Consider the following 22,586-nt stretch of genomic DNA (forward strand, 5'->3'; position numbering starts at 1 on the left):
TGTTGGGTGTCCCTCCAAAAGAAAACCAATAACAATCAGATAAAAACCCCAGGAAGTGTTCTCTTAATGACAAAACACTAAGATACCCTGAATTTTGGGAGGTGGGTAGGCATTATACGTGAATGTAGAGAGAAAGCGAGTTGATTGTGCTTTATGGGGCCCTTCACATGAGCTACAGTATTAAAAAGGAAAGTAAAATCTGCCTGAAGGAAAATGATTTACTGTGCCAAAGAGGTAGTACAGCAGGTAGAGCATTTGACTTGCACATGGCTGACCCAGGTTTAATCCCCAGATCCCATATCGTTCCCAGAGTACCACTAGGAGTGATTCTGGAGCAAAGAGCCAGGATTAAGTACTGAGCACTGCTGGATGTGGCACAAAAATAGGGGGGAAAAAAGGAAGAAAATTGATTTATAATTCTTCAGCATTTTCATTACATTGGCTTTCATACCATATTTATGTATTTGAAAGTGGAATGTGAGTGACAATGACTCTGAGAAACTTCACTTCTCACACAGACCCAAACTTCTACTCATAATACTCTGAGGGGGAACAAACAGTCTATAACTTTAGAGGAAATTGTCATTACCTAGAAGTATTAATCTAATTTAGCCTTCGCTTAATAAAAAGGAATCAATAACTAAGAATCAAAATCAACTGAAAAATGGCAATGGAATAGGAAAACAATGATGACCGAAATAATTGGAGGGGCTGGAGTGATAGTACAGAGGGTAGGGCCTCTGCCTTGCATGTGGTCAAACCCGGGTTTGGTTCTTGATATCATACGGTACCCCAAGCACTGGCAGAAATAATTCCTCCTGTGTGCAGAGCCTGAGCATTGCCGGGTGTGACCCCAAAAAAGAGCGGGGAAAAAAAAAGTAATTCCGAGTGTGAAAAGTAAGTGAATGTCCCTCTAGGAAACATTAATTTAAGGAAAACAAGAAAAAAATGAAATTCAAGCTTTAATTCAGTTAGTCCCCTCAGAGTAATGAGGAACTATTGTAGCTAAGACCGGTAAAAAGGGAAAATCAAGTGATATTTCAGTAAACCAGCAATATGACTGCTATGTTTATTAAGAACCATGGGTAAATGACTGATATAAGAAATTCAGCCAACTCAGGGATGTAGCTCAGCAGAATAGTTGCCTTACACACACACACACACACACACACACACACACACACAGTATAAAAATGAATTAAAGAGCCAAACCAAGAATGCAAAATAAACACACAAACAAAACTTGAAGAGAGAAGAATACATGGGTGCAATATAGGCAATGCAATGCGGGAGTCACAGAGGAGATAAAATGAAGGACTAAATACTTGTTTTAAATGTTTGAAGTAGGGCTGTAGCTGTAGCACAGTGGGGCAGGGCACTGCCTTGCATTTTCAGAGTAGGCTCTAACTCCAGCATCTTAGATGGTTCCCAGAGCAATCCAGGCCCAAGCTATGCTGTATGACCAACCAAGAATCTGAACTGTGAGGCCTAGTATCATTGGCAGTGGTCCTGCCTGTCTCCCCATCCCCAGTTCTGTTGGAGATGGCTCTTATTAAAAATGATAATAAGGGGCCGGAGCGATAGCATAGCGGGTAGAGCGTTTGCCTTGCACGCGGCCGACCCGGGTTCGATCCCCGGCATCCCATATGGTCCCCCAAGCACTGCCAGGAGTAATTCCTGAGTGCAAAGCCAGGAGTAACCCCTGAGCATCGCTGGGTGTGACCCAAAAAGCAAAAAAAAATAAAAATAAAAATAAAAATAAAAATGATAATAAAAAGTCATTGTGGGCTGGAGCTATAGTACAGCAGACAGGGCGTTTGCCTTGCACACAGCGACCCAGATTCAATTCCTTCGCCCCTCTTGGAGAGCCCAGCAAGATACCAAGAGCTTGGCAAACTACCTGTGGTGTATTTGATATGACAAAATAGTAACAAGTCTCACAAAGGAGATGTTACGGTGCCTGCTCGAGCAAATCGATGAACATCGGGATGACAGTGACAGTGAATAAAAAGTTTTAAAAAAATGGCAAAGCTATAACAATAAAAATAAAATTGATATGAACATTGCACCTTCCTCAGTTATGAAAAGATAATATCTTCAAAATTCTAGAAGCTGATTTTGTTTGTGGCATTTCATGTACAAAAAAACCCACACCTAATATTCTGTGTATATATGTGTTACATATGTGGGTGTGGGTAACATTTCTGAATCAGTGTCTTCTTGTGGTATGCATATGGTTCTGAATCATATATTTCAGATCAATTTAAAAGCTACCTTATACGGCTTGAGATGCTACATCTTCATTAAGAAAGTAACATAGGGGGCTGGAGCGATAGCACAGCAGGTAGGATGTTTGCCTTGCACGTGGCTGACCCAGGTTCGATTCTCAGCATCCCATATGGTTCCCCGAGCACTGCCAGGAGTAATTCCTGAGTGCAGAGCCAGGAGTGATCCCTGAATCGTCGGGTGTGACCCAAAAAGCAAAAAAGCAAAAAAAAGTAAAATGGGGGCTGAGGAGACAGCAAGAGGGTCTGAAGCCATACACAAAAAGCGAAATGGAAATTAATTATTAGATTAATGTTGGTACATGGTGCCAAAACCAGAAATAAATGGGGGAAGACAGAAGAGTATAGAGGTAAAGGGCTTGGACTGCACATGGCTGACCCAAGTTCAATCCCTGGCACTACATGTGGTCCCCAGAGTACTGCTAAGAGTGATTCCTGAGCAATGCCAGATGTGGCTAACATCCTCTTTCCAATGACCTACCAAAATAGGAATAAAGACTAAAAACGGATATGTGAGGAGGAGGGGAAGATGGAGAGTGAGAAGAGAAGAAGGGAAAATGAGACAAAACATACACACTTAGAGTATACAGAACAGAAGACAAGGAGAGGAAGAACTGGTGATTCTAGTCCAATTAAAAAAAATGGAAATTTCAGATATATTCCCAAGAAACTCAAGTCTCTTTGTTTGAAGAAGCATATGCTGAAATTTTTATGGAAAAACACCTGTGATGATATTAGTGGTCTTTATGTATTATAAATATACAACACTTCTTAAGGCCTGCTTTATATGGCTATTCACATCTTTGGGAAAAGATAATGTGAATTTTTAAAACAAAGTCAGATCTCACTGACTTTCAGCTGCCCCGTTTCTTAGGCTAGAACAAAACCTCAACTCCGTGAAGTAAACAGCTTTTCTTTCACCCACATTCATTTTCCCTGCTTCTTTCCATGTCTGCACTCTAGAACTGAAATCTTTCACTCTAGAACTGAAATCTCTCCATGTTCTCCATGGAGAGAACCGTCATGATGATACTGTCAGATGATACTGTTCCAGAGGCCAGATGATACTGTCCCCGGCCCTCCCTGTGCTGCTCCTGGAATGAAATGCCTAATGGTTTGTTGTGCCTCTGTTTTACAACAAAATTAAAAGACTCATCATTTATTATCACACTGAAAGTTCCAAAAGCTAGTACTCAATGAACGTTTCCCTTTAGATTCTCTGAGCAAGAAGACATTAATAAAAAGAAGGAAAAGAACCTCAACATCTATCTAGAAAAGATGCAGCTTTCAAGTACACTGAAAATGAAAACAGCAAGAAATTTAAAATGTATTTTCCTTAAGGATATCATTCTATACAGCAGAAGATTCTAAAATTATGCTGTTCGATACATTAATTACAGGTTTTATGTGGCTATTTAGATGTAAATGAATTTAAGAGTCAATGCAATTAAAGTTTCAGTTGCTTACACTCGCTACATTTCAAGTGCTGGTTTCACACATGACTGCAGATCAGACAGCAGAGGAGATTCTCATCAATGTAGAGAATTCTAAAGGATAGTGATAGTTTCAGACATTACTATAATAAATACAAAGGTCAACTAGGTATATGTGAGCTTCTCTGGCAATTATATAGTGAGACTAATGTATGTAAAAAAAAAAAAAAGATAAGACTTACAGTTCCTAAAACAACCCAAATGTGAGACTGACTTCAAACATGCTTTCTAGTGGCTGGAGAGCACAGAGGATGATGTACTTGCCTTGCAGACAGCTGACCCCAACACCACATATGGTTCCCCAAGTGACCCCCATGTAGAGTGCCAGCAATAAGCCCTAAGGACTGCTGGCTGTTACCTCAAAAATAAATAAATAAACAAAAAGATGAACAAACTTTCAAGCTTACCTTAATGAAATGATCTTTATTGCTGATAATACAAATAGATGAGACACCTAAATCAGAATGATTTAAAAAACCTATACTAGGCAACTTGATCTGTAATTGCAGCAGAAAAACAAGTTTACTTTTATCTGTATCCTAATTACTCTCAAAGTTCCAATAATCCAAACTACATAGAGAATGTAGCCTATAAACATTTGCTGCATTAGTGACTCAAGTCGGGCAATTCCAGAACTCAACTGCAGCCATATTCAAGGCCACTCTCCACAAACTCGGACGAGCCTCACCCATGAGAGAACCTGCAGAAAAACCCAGGTATGCGGGACCTGTGACTGAGATCTCCAAGCTCGCTCTGAACTGAACTTGGCCTCCTCCCCCCAGCTTCCCAGTTTTCCAGTAGCTTGGCAGTCATGCCCACAAACTGTCCTGTGCGTCATGTAATCTCATCAATGGCCAAGATCCAGAGACTATAAAATAAAGCTCCCAGAAGACTGTGACACAGAAAATCCTGGAGCTTCTCATTCTCTAGCCCACTGATATAACAAAAGTAGTACACATTTGTTTGGTTTTAACATACACACTTGTAATATCTTATATAAGGGCTTAAATGGCTCCAGGGTAAAATACAACAATCTTCATACACTTTTCTCTTATGTTGGTGGGAAGGTGCATGGTGGTGGGATTGGTGTTTGAATTTTATGTGTAATTAAGTATTGTGAATGACTTTATAAAAATAAAATATATTTTTTAAAAAGTTGTGCAATGCAACACTACAAGGATGGATAGATGGATGGATGGATTGGTGGACGGGTGGATGGGTTATAAAGCAGAGTTAGCTGTAAAACAGAAAAAGGAGGGGATACCGGGGCAGCCCCAGCCGGCCGGGTTTTCGGCCCGGGTGCCCATGCCTCTGCAGAGCCGGTGGATGTGGAACGAGCGGGAACCAGAGACATCTTTAGGAATTGGGGTTCCAGCAAGTGCTTGCACCCATGTATGGAGACTGTGAACCAAGCTTTTGCCCCACGCCGGCTAACGGAGGAAATAACCTTCCTTCTTGGTCTCTCTCCCCTCCGGGAGAAGGCATGGTGTCCGACATTTTGTGGGTCCGTGGAGAAGGTATGAACTTTTGGCACGAAAAAAAAAAAAATGTGTGCTTTGAACTTGAAACAGCCTCGGGATACCAGGGCAGCCCCAGCCGGGGCCGGTGCTCGGCTCCGGCCGGCCGGGTTTTCGGCCCGGGTGCCCACGCCTCTGCAGAGCCAGTGGATGTGGAACGAGCGGGAACCAGAGACAGCTTTAGGAATTGGGTTTCCAGCAAGTGCTTGCACCCATGTATGTATGGAGACTGTGAACTAACTTTGGCTACATGCTGTTCCAGGAAGGAAAATGATTCATTTTCAAACCTAAATCTTCGCGTACTTAATTACTATAATACAGAAATTGTAAACCGCGTGGCCGCTACCACGGCCGCGCGACATTTTATCTCTTCATTCTCATCAGTGGAAAACTTATTATCAAATATTTCCCTGTTAGTAGAGCTGTATTCTTAGGGGATAAATTCCAACAAAAATAGTGAGTCTGTTTTGAAACTCTAACAACAATAGTGAGTTATGTGTTGAAATCTGGAATGTAATCAAGGTTAAGAGAAAAGGAAGTGAAATTATCACTCACGTACGGGGTGGGTTGGGGGGTGAGGGGTGGGATGTATACTGTTTTTTTTGTTTTGTTTGTTTGTTTTGTTTTTGCTTTTGTTTTTGTTTTTATTGGTGGTGGAATATGGGCACTGGTGAAGGGATGGGTGTTTGAGCATTGTGTAACTGAGATATAAGCCTGAGAATTTTGTAACTTTCCACTTGGTGATTCAATAAAATAAATTAAAAAAAAAAAAAAGGAGAACTGGAGTCACAGTTTCAGAAGTAAAACTAGTCATGGAACTGCTATGGGTAAGATGGAATGTTTCAACTATCAATTTCTCAAAAAACATGTGAAGCATACCTTATAGTTTTCTGAATTATTTTCCCCCTAAATTAAATGATGCTGATTATCTCTCACTTTTTTTACAATTTAAATTTATTTGAAAATAAAATTTTTTTATTTGACCACTCTTCTATCATCTCCACATAATCACCTCCATATAAAACAAACAAAACAAAACAAAATTGCTGGAACAACTTGGGCCACTTCATATGATATATTGGCTGTTTCACAGGGTCCCCATTTTACTTCTTAAAATTAAGTAAGGCTACATGAATGCCATCTAAAAACACTTGTTCCACTGCACAGAAGTTATTCTCCACCTTCAAAAAGGAACTGAATAAATTTAGGCATGAGGAAAGCTGCCCTATCCACCATATGGAATGATAAATCACAAATTTGTAAATTTTTTTTATTTGTGCTTTCTGGTTGCTTTCTCTGAAAGCTGTAGAGTAACCTTCTTTATTGGCTACCTTTCTGCATCTCCCATTCCTCCCACAACCATTTCCATTTTAACCGTATTTATTACTTACAGAAGCTTCACTGACTCCAAAGATATCTCTGACATCCCTCACAGACTGCTTGTTCTTTTTCCTCAATGTCTGAGTGTAAGTATTATATCTCTTTTTGACTGCAGCTGCTTGAGTTCGAGTCAATGTCGAGAGCAAGGCTTTGCCATCTTCCTCTTCACCACCCGAAATCAGGGTAGATAAACCCACATCCTGTAGCCACTCTGCTTCAAGTTCTCCCTCTGTAACATAACATTATCAAGAAATTAGAATGTCACATGTATGACTAGGTAACATGTATATCAGTAGTTCTGTGTATGCCAATGCATAAGAAATATTGGTAAAGGGTCAGGAATATGGCTCAGACAAAGCACATGCCTTGCATGCAGGAGATCTGGGTTTGATACCTGAAACATGAAAGAAAGAAGGTGGGAGGGAGTGAGGGAGAGAGAGGAAGAGAAAAAAAGAAAGAAAGAAAGAAAGAAAGAAAGAAAGAAAGAAAGGAAGGAAGGAAGGAAGGAAGGAAGGAAGGAAGGAAGGAAGGAAGGAAGGAAGGAAGGAAGGAAGGAAGGAAGGAAGGAGAAAGAAAGAGAGAAAGAGAGAAAGAAAGAAAGAAAGAAAGAAAGAAAGAAAGAAAGAAAGAAAGAAAGAAAGAAAGAAAGAAAGAAAGAAAGAAAGAAAGAAAGAAAAAGAAAGAAAGAAAGGAAGGAAGGAAGGAAGGAAGGAAGGAAGGAAGGAAGGAAGGAAGGAAGGAAGGAAGGAAGGAAGGAAGGAGAAAGAAAGAGAGAAAGAGAAAGAAAGAAAGAAAGAAAGAAAGAAAGAAAGAAAGAAAGAAAGAAAGAAAGAAAGAAAGAAAGAAAGAAAGAAGGGAAGGAAGGAAGAAAGAAAGAAAGAAAAAAAGAAAGAAAGAAAGAAAGAAAGAAAGAAAGAAAGAAAGAAAGAAAGAAAGAAAGAAAGAAAGAAAGAAAGAAAGACGGAGGAAGAGAGGGAGGGAGGGAGGGAGGGAGGGAAGAGGAAGGAAGGAAGGGAGGGAGGGATGGAGGAGGGAGGGAGGGAGGGAGGGAGGAAGGAAGGAGAAAAGATTATAATACATATTATATAATATAATAAAACTTATCCTTTCTTACACAGTAATTGTGAGACAGGCTAATATGAATGAACAAAAATGTACTTCTTAAAATTAGTCAAATTTACAGTATATTCTAGAAAAATAGAGCTAAGTGGGAGATTTGGTAAGATATTTTTTCTTGCTACCAAAGTTTATTATATTGAACAATAATTCAAAAAAGTGATAAACAAGAACAAACTAAAACCGTAACAAAAGTGTGGCACAAGAGAGACATGTTTATTCACTTAAATTTAGGTTCAAGTTTCAGTCCCACCATCTACTAGCAGAATGATTTATGTCTGTTTCAAGTTATCTTTATTTAAATTCCCAGTGTCTGCCTGGCAGAATTAAGATAATATAAAAAGCATTAAGAAGCAATGAGGATTGCTTTCTCAATAAATTTACAACAGAATCTAAAACTAAGGATGCATTGTACAGATAAAAAGTTCTCTTCCTGTTCTTTTTACTGTAGATATTAAGTAATATTTTGGGGTTTTGGAGATAGAACAGCACATAGGGTGCTTATCTTATATGCCCTTATATGCAGGCTATGCAGTCAAACCAACTTCCATCCCCAGTACCCCATATGGCCCCCCAAGTCTAGGAGTATCCTTAAGTGCAGAGATCCAGGATTAAGCCCTGACCACAGCCGAAGGTACGCCCACTCAAAAATTTAAAAAGTAATTTTTTTCTGAAAGCAAAAAATTTTTAAGAATTTTACTTCAACATAATGAGAGTCAACTACAATTATAAATCAGAAGTGCAGAAATAATAAAGAATAGCATCATCCTGTAACAGAATTCTTCCACTTTTTTTTTTAACTTTTTTGGGTCACACCTGGCATTGCACTGGGGTTACTCCTGGCCCATGCACTCATGAATTAATCCTGGGAGTGCTTGGGGGACCATATGGGATGCTGGGAATAGAACCCGGGTCAGCCACGTGCAAGGCAAACGCCCTACCTGCTGTGCTATTGCTCCAGTCCCCAGAATATTTATTATACACATATCTGAGAACTATGCTAATCAGGCATTATTTAAGGATCATATTAAAGTGATTTGTCAACAGCCTGTCAAAGCACTAGTTTATTGTCTGGGATACTGCTTATATTATTACATCATTGATTTTATAAACAAAACCTTCTGATGTGTTTCACAGGTCTAATTTCTTAGCAAGACAAATCTTCTATTTGCTCTCTAATTTTAATTTTCATTTGCTTTTAAAACTGACCCTTCAATGGAAAATACAAAAGTGAATTTAAAATTAGCAGCACAATCTAAAATAATATACCTATAAATTAGTGAATTGTGATTTATAAGTCTTCCTTTACCTGAGTTTTAGAAAGATTTTCATTTACTATTTAGAAAAATTTGGAAAGGGATGGGGAACTCCTAAATGATGCTCATGGGGCTGGGGCCCACCTGAGATCTTAGCCAACCAAGACTGAGGAAGAGATGTTGCCTGGGTCCTGAGGTGCTAGAATTAGTGAGGTCACTCCAAGAGCATGGCACTTGGTGATTCTCAGGGGACCCTGTGATGCTGGGAATCAAACTATGTTGGAGCATGGTTAGTAGGTGCTCTTACCTCTATATTTCAAATTTGAAATTTGAAAATTGGATTTCCTCCCTCCACCTCCAAGATGGGCTGAGTATTGATGGCTGTGCCCCTCTAAAATTGTTCTGAAGGCTTGAGAGTTGGTTGTCTTGATGGGGGAGGTCATGCCTGGCAGTGCTCAGGACTTACTCCTGGCTCTGTGCTCAAGAATCACTCCTGGTGGGGCTTGGGGGACCATATGGAGAGCTGGGGATTGATTCTGGGTTAGACACCTACAAGGCAAGTGTCCTACCCACTGTATGATTAGTCCAGTTGATTACTCCATTTCTTACAGAAATGAGTAAATATATTGAAGCAAGTTGTATTTCTCATTAATGGAGCTATAAATGCAGAAAAAAAGGAAGAAAACAACAACCTCTGCAATGGTTAGAATGAGATTGGATGTTATGAGATTGGAAGTTATCAATATGAACTCATTTTTTTTTTAATATAGATATCTAGTATCTATATTAACCAGTAGGGGCAAGGTGAAGGATAAAAGGTATTTTCCAGCTGGGGGTGTGTCTCAGTGGTAAAAGTACAGGCCTTCCATGCATGAGATTTGCGTTAGATCGATGGGGGGGTGGGGAGAGAGATCAAAAGGTACTTCATCTATGTGTCTTTCTCGATCTGAAAATTCAAAATGTCAGGAACTAAATAGAAACAACAAAAATACATTTCACTGATGGAAGGCAGTTCCCTTGAATGGATTCTTATTAAATGTGGTGTGACTTTTCATTTCTGATTGTATATAAAATACATGAATTGTGGCTGATTTAAATGATTTTTCCTTGTTCTAAAGCCAAGAGATGTAGAAAAGAGAAGGAAGAATAAAATGATTAAGGTTTCAATTTATCTTGTTAGTCGCCTGGCTAAGGAAAACATTCTTAGGCGGATACTTACACACTCCCTCTGGTCTTTCTCAGATGTCTTTTGTGTTTACTTGAAAATAGGTAACTAGAGGAGATAACCTATACTTTTGATCTCTTTTTATAAAATAAAAAGCACACAATTTATGTATGTTGTCTATTTTCTTCTACTTACTTTCACTGAAAACAAGTATATTTGAGATGGCCTTTATTTTGTGGAATATAATCTTTCTCTGAATACATTAATACAAGCAAGTGCTTAAAAGTCATATTTCTTTCCTCCAAGTTTATACACGCATTTCCCTCTCTCCTCTCTGCCATTCTTCTCCCCATATCCCTCTCTCATAACAGAGCAAAGCATATAGATGCTTTATAGTCACCAAAATTAGAGTATTGTCTGCTCCTGCTAGATGACAATGAATCCAATGAACAGAGGGCACAGCATGATATGGGAAGGGTAGGATGCTACGGACCTCCTTCATGTCTTGCCATCCCGGATGGAACCTTGAGCAGACTGGCAGATGGAAGTCAATATGATTAATTCTAATTTATTAATGAATTGATATTAATGAATCAACTGGGCAGAACCAGGGGACACATGCAAAGAAAGTCAGCATGGAGAAAATACAGCATGGAGAAATATATCCAGCAGCTTACCATCCAGAGGTTTGACCTCAGTTGGCATCTGCTCTTCCTGTCTTGCCATGCTATTTTCCTTTATGCTTTCTATTTCCCGCCAAAAATCTTCCATGGAGGCACTGTCTATGGAGGCCTGTGAGTTGGAACGGTTGAACACAGGAGAATGCAGAGATTCATTGGAGAGCATCCTGTTAATTCTTCGGCAACGAGGAAGGGATTTTCTGAGGAGAGAACAACATCTGAATGAAAATCTGTGCCTTTTATGTCATTAATCTGTATCATTGTATCACTGTCATCCTGTTCCTCATCGATTTGCTCGAACGGGCACCAGTAACATCTCCATGGTGAGACTTGTTGTTACTGTTTTTGGCATATTGAATATGCCATGGGTAACTTGCAGGCTCTGCCGTGCTGGCGAGATACTCTCAGCAGCTTGCCAAGCTCTCCGAGAGGAGGGGAGGAATCGAACCCAGGTCAGCCACGTGCAAAGTGAACGCCCTACCCACTGTGCTACAGCTCCAGTCCAGTTCAACAAGTAGTGCTGGAAAAACTGACTGTACACACAAATAAATGAATGCGGACCCCTTCTCACACCAGGCAAAAGAGTCAAATCATAAATCATAAAACTAAATTTAGGTTAGAATCAGTGGAGAAATGAAGCCAGTGGGGTAGAAGGAGTTTAGGGGGTTAATCAACATTCAGTGAAGGCCCCTCCTTTTCTTTCTCTATAGTTTATAATGACTTAGTAGCTATAAAAGAATTGTCATGAAAATACTTTTAAAAATAGTTTTCACTATTTTTCACAAATTAAGTGTCTTCATTTAAGTAATAATAGTCAAAATTTGCCACTCTGCAATGTTTCAGATGGTGGCAGAGAACACTGCAGAAAGCTGCTGACATGCTTTCAAAACAAAAACACATTCCAGATGATCTCACTTGTCTGGGGTACACAGAATAGCAGGATAAGGGGGAGGAAGATATCAAAAGAGGAAACCCAGCTTACCCTGGGCCCTAGATTATAGAAATGAGAAGAATAGGCAAGGAAAGAAAATCCAAATGGTAATAGGTGGGTAGAAGGCGACAGGAGAGAGAGAGAGAGAGAGAGAGAGAGAGAGAGAGAGAGAGAGAGAGAGAGAGAGAGAGAGAGAGAGAGAGAGAGAGAACCCAAGGCCAACAGCAATGTGAGGGGGAGACACACAAACTACAATAACTGAACTTGGAACTTCATCTGTCATGGAGGCAGGATTGGGGTGTGAAGGAACCCAGGGATGCTGATGGAGGGAGGCTCACACGTGGTGCTCCTGGTGTTGAGACATGGTATGACAGAACTCTATCATAAACAACTTTGTAAACCACAGTGCCTTAAAAACAAGTTCTTCTTTTTTCATTTTTTAAAAAAGAGCGGGGTTGATCAATAGCACAGCAGGTAGGGAATTTGCCTTGCATGTAGCCGACCCGGGTTCGATTCCCAGCATCCCATATGGTCCCCCGAGAACCCCAGGAGATGTTACTGGTGCCCACTCGAAAAAATTGATGAGCAAAGGATGACAGAGACAGTGACAGTGTTGATTCTCTACATGTTTACTTACAACACCCACAATTACTACTATTCTTTAAAAAGTTAGATACCCAAAAGAATTTAAAAATTTTTAAAAAGTTAATCATCTTAAGGGGCTGGAGTGATAGCAGAGCGGTAGGGTGTTTGCCTTGCAAGCGGCAACCCAGGTTCGATTCCTCTGTCCCTCTTGGAGAGCCCAACAAGCTACCAAGAGTATCCCGCCCGCATGGCAGAGCCTGGCAAGCTACCCATGGCGTATTGGATATGCCAAAAACAGTAACAACAAGTCTCACAATGAAGACATTACTGGTGCCTGCTTGAGCAAATCAATGAGCAACGGGATGACAGTGACAGTGACAGAATCATCTTAAGATAACTGGAGGTTATCAGGCTGAGAGAAATTTATAATTTATGACCATAATTTTCTATTATATATGTACAATTTTAATAACATGATTTTTCACATTTATCTCTTGAAAAATATCTAGGGGCTGGAGAAACAATAAAGAAAGTAAAGTACTTGCCTTGCATGCAGCCCACCTAGATTCAGTTCCTGGCTCTACCCTGAGCATTGCTGGGTATGGCCCCCAAACAATCAAAATCATCTAGCGTTACAGTTGGGAAGAAAGTCAGCCACAGCTAACATATATCTGGAAGTAGAACTTATATGGAACATTGAAACATTTTGAACCTTTCAAAATGTACCATTAGCTTTGCTAACCATAACTGCAATGGTTCTGAATTTCCCAAAGATATTTTTCAAAGACATTCTTCTCACTAAGAAATATGGACTCCCATATTATCTCACATTAAAATATAAATATAAAATAGAAAAATATAAAATAGAATTCCACATTTAACAATGTGTTATCATAAACATTACATCACGTGGTCCTTAACCTCACGAAATAGCCAAAACAAGTATGGCATGTCCTGTTGCATCATGGGGGGAACCATTATGGAGTCTATAGTGGGGGGTATGAATCCTCACTGCCATTTTGATAAAATGGAATTTTCCCTTTTCTCTCCCCCGGCCCCCCAACCCACTGTGCTACCATGGATCAAATCTAGGATCTCACACATCCAAGGCAAGCATTCTGTCACTGAGCTAAAGCCGTAGCCCGATTATTTTCACTGACTTCATGGCCCTGCATTGTCTGCTCTTGACCATCTCCAATTTTTCTCATCTTACTCTCTTCTGATATTATCACTAAGCATGCTAATCTTCTCTCTGTTTTTCTAGAATTAAGAATCTTTCTTAGGAAACATTCACTTACTTTATTTTTTTTTCTATTTAAAATAGTCCTTTCATTCAACAAAATAAAAATAAATAAATAAATAAATACAAAAAAATAGTCCTTTCTGTATGGCAAGATGCTTCTCATCATTCATTCAGTGTTCAACATGATTGTCTTAGGAGATCTTTTTTTGCCACCCTGAGACAATGTAACATTCCTCCAGCTAACCAGTATCTCAGCTTTCTACTTTCCCTTCTTCTCATTCACCAACAGTACACATTTACTCACTCACCTCACCCTGGATGGGGGACAACCTTTCCCAGCAGAATATAAAGTAATCATGTTCCCAATTATTGCATGGTCTGTTATAAATAATAGATAGGAAATTCAGACATATAGATGAAGGACTGATTAATGATGGCAGGACCAAGGCATGAATTAAAATTTTCCTGGTCCTCTCTTTATAGCAGTCTCTCTCTCTCTCTCTCTTTCTCTTTTTTTTTTAATTGAATCACCATGAAAAAAGTTACAAAGCTTTCAGGTTTGTCTCAGTCATACAATTATCAAACCCCCATCCTTTCACCAGTGCACATGTTCCACCACCAAGAACCCCAGTATACCTCCCATCCCACCCCCCGCACCTGTGTGGCTAACTTACACTTACTCTTTCTATGCTTTGATTGCATTCAATATTTCAACAGAAAACTCACTATTATTATTTGGAATTTCCCCCCAACAATCAGACCTGCTGAAAAGGAATCATTTGGTAATTTGCTTTCCATTGCTGAGAATGAAGAGCATATAGGTCACATGGCCCCTGTTGAGGCTGCGCGGTTTTGGATTTCTGGTATTTTAGTAATTAAGTTCAGAGAAATTTCTGCCAGAACTTGCGTCACTGCAAGCTTGTACCTCCGGGTAGTGGGCTCTATAAGATGGCGGTCACCATGCGGCCAGCACACCTGTCGCCACCGCCACGAAAAGGAAAGGCCAAGAGAAAAACTTTTCCCCTCCTTGGGCGGCACTGGGTTGTAGCTCAGTTCACAGTCTAGAGGCATTTCTGTAAGAAGCCACTGGGTGCCGAACGTAGTTAGTAGGCCTTGGGGATCATGGTCTTTCAGGAGCAGAGGAGCCGTTTGTGTGCGGCTGCTCCGGATCTCGTCTCTGTAGCAGTTCTCTTAATATCGAAAGTTCTCTCAGTATTTTTGTGTCTTCTTAGAGCTATGCATATTTTTATACCAAGAAATATAATGCAGTGATTTATAGAAAAATTCTCAAGATAACTGTCCTTGATTTGAATGTGAGTTCTGCCATTTCCAGGGCTTATATCATCTTAAGCAATGTACCAAATCTCTTTCCCTCTATTTCTTATTCATTAAAAAATCAATAATAACATTTTATTAAATTATGAGGACTGAGTTAGTATGTATGTAATATAGGGTACAAATCAATTTGTTAAGCTATTACCATAAATTAATTAATAGCATGCTCATAAGATCAGAGTATAATACATAGAAAAAATATCAGAAGGTACTAATATATTCCCTAGAACCTAATGAAACAACTAAAAGTGCATTGACCAGAACTACATGACCCGACCCCATTCTCTAAAACCCTGAGCCCAAAGAGGCCAGCTGAAATATTTGTGGCCAAAGTTACACATTAAAATTCCTTCTTCCTCCAGGCAACGTCAGGGAAGCCAGTGGTACTCCAGTGATACGACCAGGGTATGTTCGTCAGTTGTGGGGGCCCACTTGGGGCCCTACCCTGCGGGTGCTAAGAAGCATCAGGCTACACCAGGTGGTGCTGGGTGGTAGGGCTAGGGCTCAAAGTAAATGACTGTGCAGGCCAGGCATAAGTTCCAGCCCTCCTGAGCTCCCCCTTGCCCTCTCTGCTTTATTGTGTTGGTTACACAGTTGCAGAGGCTGGATCCTGCTCAATGGAAGGGAAAGGATCTATTCCCCACCCTCACACCATGGGCACAGGTGAGCTACTGTTAGAAACTGCAGTTTGCTACATGTCAAGATGAAACAGATTCGGTAATGGAAGAACTGGAACACATTTCATATTCCCACCCTGTGCACATTTACCGCCACCAGTGTCCTGTTTCCCTTCTCTCCCCCACCCCAACCTTGCAGCTTACCTCTATGGCAAACATTTCTCTGTGTCTTTCTCTGTATGTCTGTCTGTCTCTCCCTCTGTCTCTGTCTCTTTGTCTCCTGTCTCTCTCGCTCTCTCTCTCTCAATTTCATTCTTGCTAAAGACATCTCTGCCTAAATATACAGGGAATAGGTTTATATTCCTCTCAAAGCAAACCCAAGATTTCTCTTTCCCTTTATGAAAAGAGAGAAGAGTTGACAATCATGAACAATTTTGTAACGGTATATCTCACAGTAATTCAATAAATAAATGAGAGAGAGAGAGAGAGAGAGAGAGAGAGAGAGAGAGAGAGAAGTTGAATCCCCCCTCCAATACTTAACCGACCCCCCAAAATAGGCACTGTCTCTGGTTAACGCCATAGACCTTGGCCATCTAAAGAAATCATTTGGACCTGGATCACATGGGGCTTTGTAGAAGGAATTTCTCTCTGGGGGAGACCCTAGACATCATCCCAGATATGTAACTGTTTGCCCTCCTAGCTTACTCAGGAGGGCATTCAGATAAAGTAAGAGGACAAATCCCTTGTTTTAGTGCCCTGGCTTCTCAGTAATCTGGGATTCTAACATGCTTATAAACAAGTTCAACTTGGCCTTCTTACAAAAAGCACTTGAAAGGCAGTGGTGATAAAAGGGAGCTACAGTTTCGGACTAATAGAAGCAACGGCTCAGGCTTCTGGCTGTTTTTCACTATCATCCTGGCATCCTCTCTCACTAGTCTTACCTTCCCTGTCTTCTCTGGTCTTTCCCGGTTTACCACAAAGCTGATAAAACTATTCTGTCAAAATGTAAACAGGTCTGCCAGAAGAGAGGTTGGCAGTTAAGGATACAGAAAAATGTGTTTGTAGATAGGAGGAGGCTTAAAACAGCAAACAAATCCTCAGTCACTCAGCAGGAAAGATTTAAAACGGCTTTGAAAGCTGGAATTTTTTAGCCAAAGAGATTCCACTGGAAATTAAATTTTGTTTTGTTTTGTTTTTTGTTTTGTCTTTGGGTCATCCCCAGTGATGCTCAGGGAACCATATAGATACAGGCATTGATTGAACCCAGGTTCGGCAAGTTGAACTTGTTTATAAGCATGTTGGAATCCCAGATTACTGAGAACCCAAGGCAAACACCTTACTTGCTGTACCAGCTCTCCCTGGCCCCTGGCAAGTAAAGTATTATATATTTATGCATCACCTCAGAATCAGTTCATTGCTTGGAATGGGAAATGTAGAAATGAGGAAAGAGCCTCTTCAAACCATGATATAGTACAGCCTTGTGATAGAGAAAGCTGGACACTAAAATGGGGGAACAAGCTCTTTTGTAAGAGCAAATCACCATCTTTTCTGAGAGGTGGAAGAGGTAGTACATTTGTCTGTACTTTTACCCATTAAAGTGACTCCAAATGTTCGATTCTGAGTGTGATCCATTCTATGTCCTATCTACTATCCAACTAAAAAAAGGCCACGAAACAACCAATGTTTGCTCAGTTACCATATACCTAAAATACATCACTATATGGGCATATATAAGCAGACAAACAACAAAATAAAAACACAATCTCCTTCCTTTAATTTCTCTTTGGCTGAGGTGAGTGGAAAACGGAGAGCTAACGACTCTAGAGCTTCTGGGTTTATGAAAACCTGGAACACATAGTGATTGTATCACAACTTTGAGACTGAATAAAGCCAAAATTGTGTGCATTTTTAAAGGGTAACTTGTATGGTATGTAAATTATATTTCTACAAGAAATGAGAAAAATGCCTTCAATTTGTTTCTGGGATGCTTTTATAATTAAAAGTGCTTTTATGGGACTCTCATTCATTGTAGGTGGGAATGTCAACTCGTCCAACGTTTTTGGAAAACAATGTGGGAATTCCTTAAAAAAACTGGAGATTGAGCTTTCACATGACCCAGCAATACCACTTCTGGATATATACCCTGAGGGAGCAAAAAAACACAGTAGAAATGACATCTGCATATGTATTTTCATTGCAGCACTGTTCACAACAGAATCTGGAAACAACCCAAGTGCCTGAGAACAGACAACTGGTTAAAGAAACTCTGGTACATCTACACAATAGAATACTATGTAGTTGTTAGAAAAAATAAAGTCATAAAATTTGCTTATAAGTGAACAGACATGGGAGTATCATGCTAAGTGAAATGAGTCGGAAAGAGAGGGGCAGACATAGAATAACTACACTCAATTGTGGAATATTAAAGAACACAGTATGAGACTAACACCCAAGGACAGTAGAGACAAGGGCCAGGAGAAATGGTCCATGATTGGAAAGCCTGCCTCAAATGCTGGGGGAGAAGTTGGTTGGAATAGAGAAGGAATCACGAAGTCAATGATGGTTGGAGGGATCTCTTGGGATGAGAGATGTTGAAAATAGACAAAGGAACAAAAATGATGGCCTCTCAGTATCTGTATTAGGAACCATAATACCCCAAAGTAGAGAGAGATCAAGAAGCAAACTGCCTGGCATAGAGACAAAGGGTGTGGTGGGGTGGGGGTTGTAGGAGGGATAGTAGGGACATTGGTGGTGGGAAAGCTACACTGGTGGAGAGATGGGTGTTTGATCATTATATGACTGAAACTCAATCATGAAAACTTTGCTACTGTATCTCACGGTGATTCAATAATTTTTTAAGTGCTTTGATGCTTATAATACCAAAAGTTAGTTGACAATGTGGAATAAAGAAAATTAATCGCTGGTTATGCAGAGGGGCAGTTTGAATGACATTTTGCTGTTTCTTACAAAACTAACCATAGCTTTGCCATAACCAATCATGCTCCTACATATTTACTCAAAGAAGCTGAAACCTGTCAACACAAGAAACCTACACACCAATATTCCTAACAGCTTTGTTCATAAAAGTGCCTAAGACCTGCAAACAGCCAAGATGTCTCATAGTAAGTAAATAGACAAAAACTGTGGTAAATATAGAAAATGGAATATTATTTTGTACCAAAGAAGAAAAATGAGCTGTCAAGTAGTAAGAAACACGGAGGGACCTTAATGAATTCAACCTGAAGAGGCCACACATTGTCATTTCAAATCTATGGCACTGCAAAAAAGATAAAACTACAGACAGTGAAAAGATCAGTGATAGCCAGAGGGTGAGAAAGTTGGAACACAAAAAAGATAAACAGATGGAACATGGGCTTTTAGGGCAGTAAAACTACTCAGTATGATGCCATAACAATGGTCACCGGGAATTAAACCTGTCTCCCAGCCCAAGACTACCCAACACCCGGAAGAAACCATTATGCAAACTGGGTACATTAACTTTGGGTGGTTATGATGTGTCAATGTGGCAACAAGCCACAAAGGTGACAAATATGCCATTCTGGTGGGAGATACTGAGATAAGAGTGGAATATGAGTGTGTGAGAGGAAAGAGTCTTTGGGAAAACTACTGTCACTTTTGCTGTGAAATTAAAACCCTCTCTAAAAAAGTAAAATCTGGAACTGGAATCATCATAGAGTGGGTAGAGCTCATGCCTTGCACACAGCCAACCTGTACATGTACATGTATAACCTGTACATGTACAATTCCTAGTACATGGCATCCCTATGATCCCCTAATATCTCATGGAGTGATCTTTGAGCCCAGAGTAAGCCCTATGTACAGTCGGGTGTGTCACCCCCCCAACAAAATACAAAAAAACAAAGCAAAGCAAAAAAAAATCCTCAATCCCCCCTTTTCCCACTTTTAAAGTAAAAGTAAAATCTTGGGCCAGAGAAATAGCTCAAAGGGCTTCAGCACAAACTTTGCCCCTTGAGAACTGCCAGGAGCAGCCCGTAAGGAACGAACTGGAAGAAGCCCCCTGAGTACCACCTATGTGACTCCAAATCCAAATTAGAAAGTTAAATACTTTTTTTTATTCTAAAGAAAGCACTTTACAATTTCAAATAACTTAGGAGGCTGGAGAGATCATACTCGAGGAGAGGTGAGTGCCCCTCAATGCCTGAAGCCCTGGCACAGCAGTTTCCAGGTCACCAATTACTCCCGAGCATAGAAGCTGGAGTAGCCCCTGAGCACGTGGGGGTGTGGCCCAATCCCCCAACCCCTCCAAAACCAAAATACTCAGGAAAAGGCAAAGATAATATTATTGTTAGAAATGGATCATGGACTTAGAAAGGATCAATGATACTTTTATGAAAATCCACTGTCTACTCTGAGCAAAGAATATGAGAAACATATGAAATAGTTTTACCTGTTCAACTAATAATCATCTGAACAAGATCAGTCTAGAATCTCTGCTCTGCAGGCAAAGGAAATCAGCAGGTCTGAACACTTTATGTTCTGTCCGTTTTAAAACTAATTTGCAGTTTATGAGCTTGACGTATCTATTGATTTTGGTGAAGCCTGGTCAATCCCACAAGTGACTTATCACATTATCCTCAGAAAATAAGTTAAAACTATGAGTTGAAATTCAGTTAGGTGACACCTAATCATTGCTTGGAGGTTCTTTTTCTCCATTTTTAAATTCAATTAGGAGCTACTCAGGGGGGGAAAAATCTATAAAATAGAATGTGAGCAAAAGGTAGCTTTTTTCTTGCTTTTTATTAGAATTCTTTTATCTCAAAGTCATGTCACTATAAAAGCCTTAGCAATTTGTATATTTATGCATCAGAAATTACTCTTCTCCAAGTAATTATAATCATGTGTGTGTGCTTGCCTCTGTGTGTGTGTGTGTGTGTGTGTATGTGTGTGTGTTGGGGCCACACCTGGCAGTGCTCAGGGCTTGCACCTGGTTCTGCACTCAGGGATTCAGGGATCACTACTGAGCTTGGGGGACAGCATACGGTGCCAAGGATTTCAACCCTGGTTAGCAAGCATGTACAAGGCAAGCACACTACCCACTGTACTACTGCTCCGGTCCATGACTTTTTATTTCATATTACATTTCATAGTCTCTTCATTGTTCAGTACCACATTACAGTGTATATTTTTACTATATGGTGTTAAAGGGGTCTAATGCAGCTGGTATCACTATGAATGACTTTCAAAGTAATTAACCAGATGAGTACCCCATTGTGTTATCACATGAGAATCTGCTTTGGATTTCCGGCTTCCTGCCTGCCTTTCTGGTGCTGTGATGTTTGAAAGAATTGCAAACACTTGCCCCTGTTTCCTCTGCATTTCTGTGATCCATTTATTGTCTTTTTTTTCCCTCCCTGCTCAGTCATTAAAGCTTAGTCCTGAAATGGGGGAAATTCTATTCTATTATGTCCTCATACTGTTTTTCAATTTCTTTTGCTGTTCTCCTTTAGCTTCAAAATTCAGTAACAGAATAAAAAAACCACAAGTGTGATCAGAAAAATTATCAGGCAGTCTCATGCAGCACATGGTCATTCCCAGGTGGATGTGACTTGGTAACCTCTTCGGCACATCTAATAAGGCTTTCCCTTGGTGGGACTGCCCTTCCTCTTGTGCCACTTGTAATAGTTACTTTTCAAACTATTACTAAATTCCAGCAAGAGGAAGTTGGGTTGGCCATGCTATTCTGGGGATGATACTCAAGAGAGGTACTCAAGCTTACTCCTAGGTCTAGGATAACTCTAGGTGGTACTCAGCACAGCAAATGCAGTGCCGGGTATTGAATCAGGGCTGGCAGGATGCAAGGCAAGTGCCAAAACCCCTGTACAATCTCTCTGTCCCCAAGAAATTGCCTATTTGGGTGAATAGCAAAATTTTTTGATTTGTCTTTTTTCACCATGTACTCACACTTTATGATGTTTTCATCCTATAAGATTTGAATGAATACTAACCATATAGTACTCCATTTGTTTTCATTGGCTAATTTTAAGATGCTTGCTTTTGGGTGGCCAGAGATTTAGTACAGTGAGATGAGTGTTTACCTTGCATGCAGCCAACCCAGTTCAACCCTGGGCAAGCATTTATTCCCAGAGCCCCACCAGGAATGATCCCTAAACACAGGGTCACTGTCACTGTCATCCCGTTGCTCATCGATTTGTTCGGCGGGCACCAGTAATGTTTCACATTGTGAGACTTATTGTTACTATATTTGGCATATCCAATACGCCTGGTAGCTTGCCAGGCTCTGCCGTGGGGGCACGATACTCTCGGTAGCTTGCCGGGCTCTCCGAGAGGGGCGGAGGAATCGAACACAGGTTGGCCCCATGAAAGGCGAATGACCTACCGCTGTGCTATCGCTCCAGCCCTAAACACAGGGTATCTTTGGAATAAACAAACAAATGAACAAACCAAAAAAGCTTGGTTCTGGGGCTGTAGCAATAGTTCAGTGGGTAGGGTATTTGCCTTGCACATGGCTCAACTGGGTTCAATACCTGGAACTCCATGTGGTCCCCAGCGTCCCCAGAGTCATGGTTCATGGTGGGCTCGGGGGACCATATGGGATACTGGGAATTGAACCCAGGTTGGCCGTGTGCAAGGCAAATGCCCTACCCATTGTGCTATCGCTAGGAGTACGCCCTGGGCACCACCAGATGTGGTCCAACTGCCCCCTGCCCGCCAAAAAAAAAGCCTGGTTCCCAATGTTCGTACAACAGAAAATCCACTGAAACAGAGGATCTTATAATGGACAAAAGAAAGGAAAATTTTAAATACCCAGTATCTAAATAAATCAAAGCATTTTACAGAGAAGAAAACTGAAGGGAAGGCAAGTAACTTATCCAAGTTCACACAGCTAAGAACAGCAGGTACTGCCTTGTATGTGGCTGACCCTGGTTTGATCCCTAGAATCCGATTTGGTCCCTTGAGCCTGGCCAGAAGTAATCACTGAG

General features: G+C 40.5%; 1 protein-coding gene across 3 annotated transcripts in view; it reads right to left on the reverse strand.

The window, feature by feature from the left end:
• ARHGAP28 (Rho GTPase activating protein 28) overlaps positions 1–22,586 on the reverse strand; it is a 201,751-nt gene that overhangs the window by 69,953 nt on the left and 109,212 nt on the right. For 2 of the 3 annotated variants that reach the window (XM_004611791.3, XM_055127844.1), the window contains exons 2-3: positions 10,890–11,092; positions 6,687–6,904 (exon numbers count right to left, since the gene is read on the reverse strand). In XM_004611791.3, the coding sequence (XP_004611848.3) occupies positions 6,687–6,904; positions 10,890–11,092 (421 nt within the window). Of the gene's footprint in view, positions 1–6,682; positions 6,905–10,889; positions 11,093–22,586 lie in introns of all 3 variants that reach the window. The other variant, XM_055127845.1, reaches the window with a different exon arrangement.

The sequence above is a fragment of the Sorex araneus genome, chromosome 2 (genome assembly GCF_027595985.1).
Source record: "Sorex araneus isolate mSorAra2 chromosome 2, mSorAra2.pri, whole genome shotgun sequence".
NCBI lineage: Eukaryota > Metazoa > Chordata > Mammalia > Eulipotyphla > Soricidae > Sorex > Sorex araneus.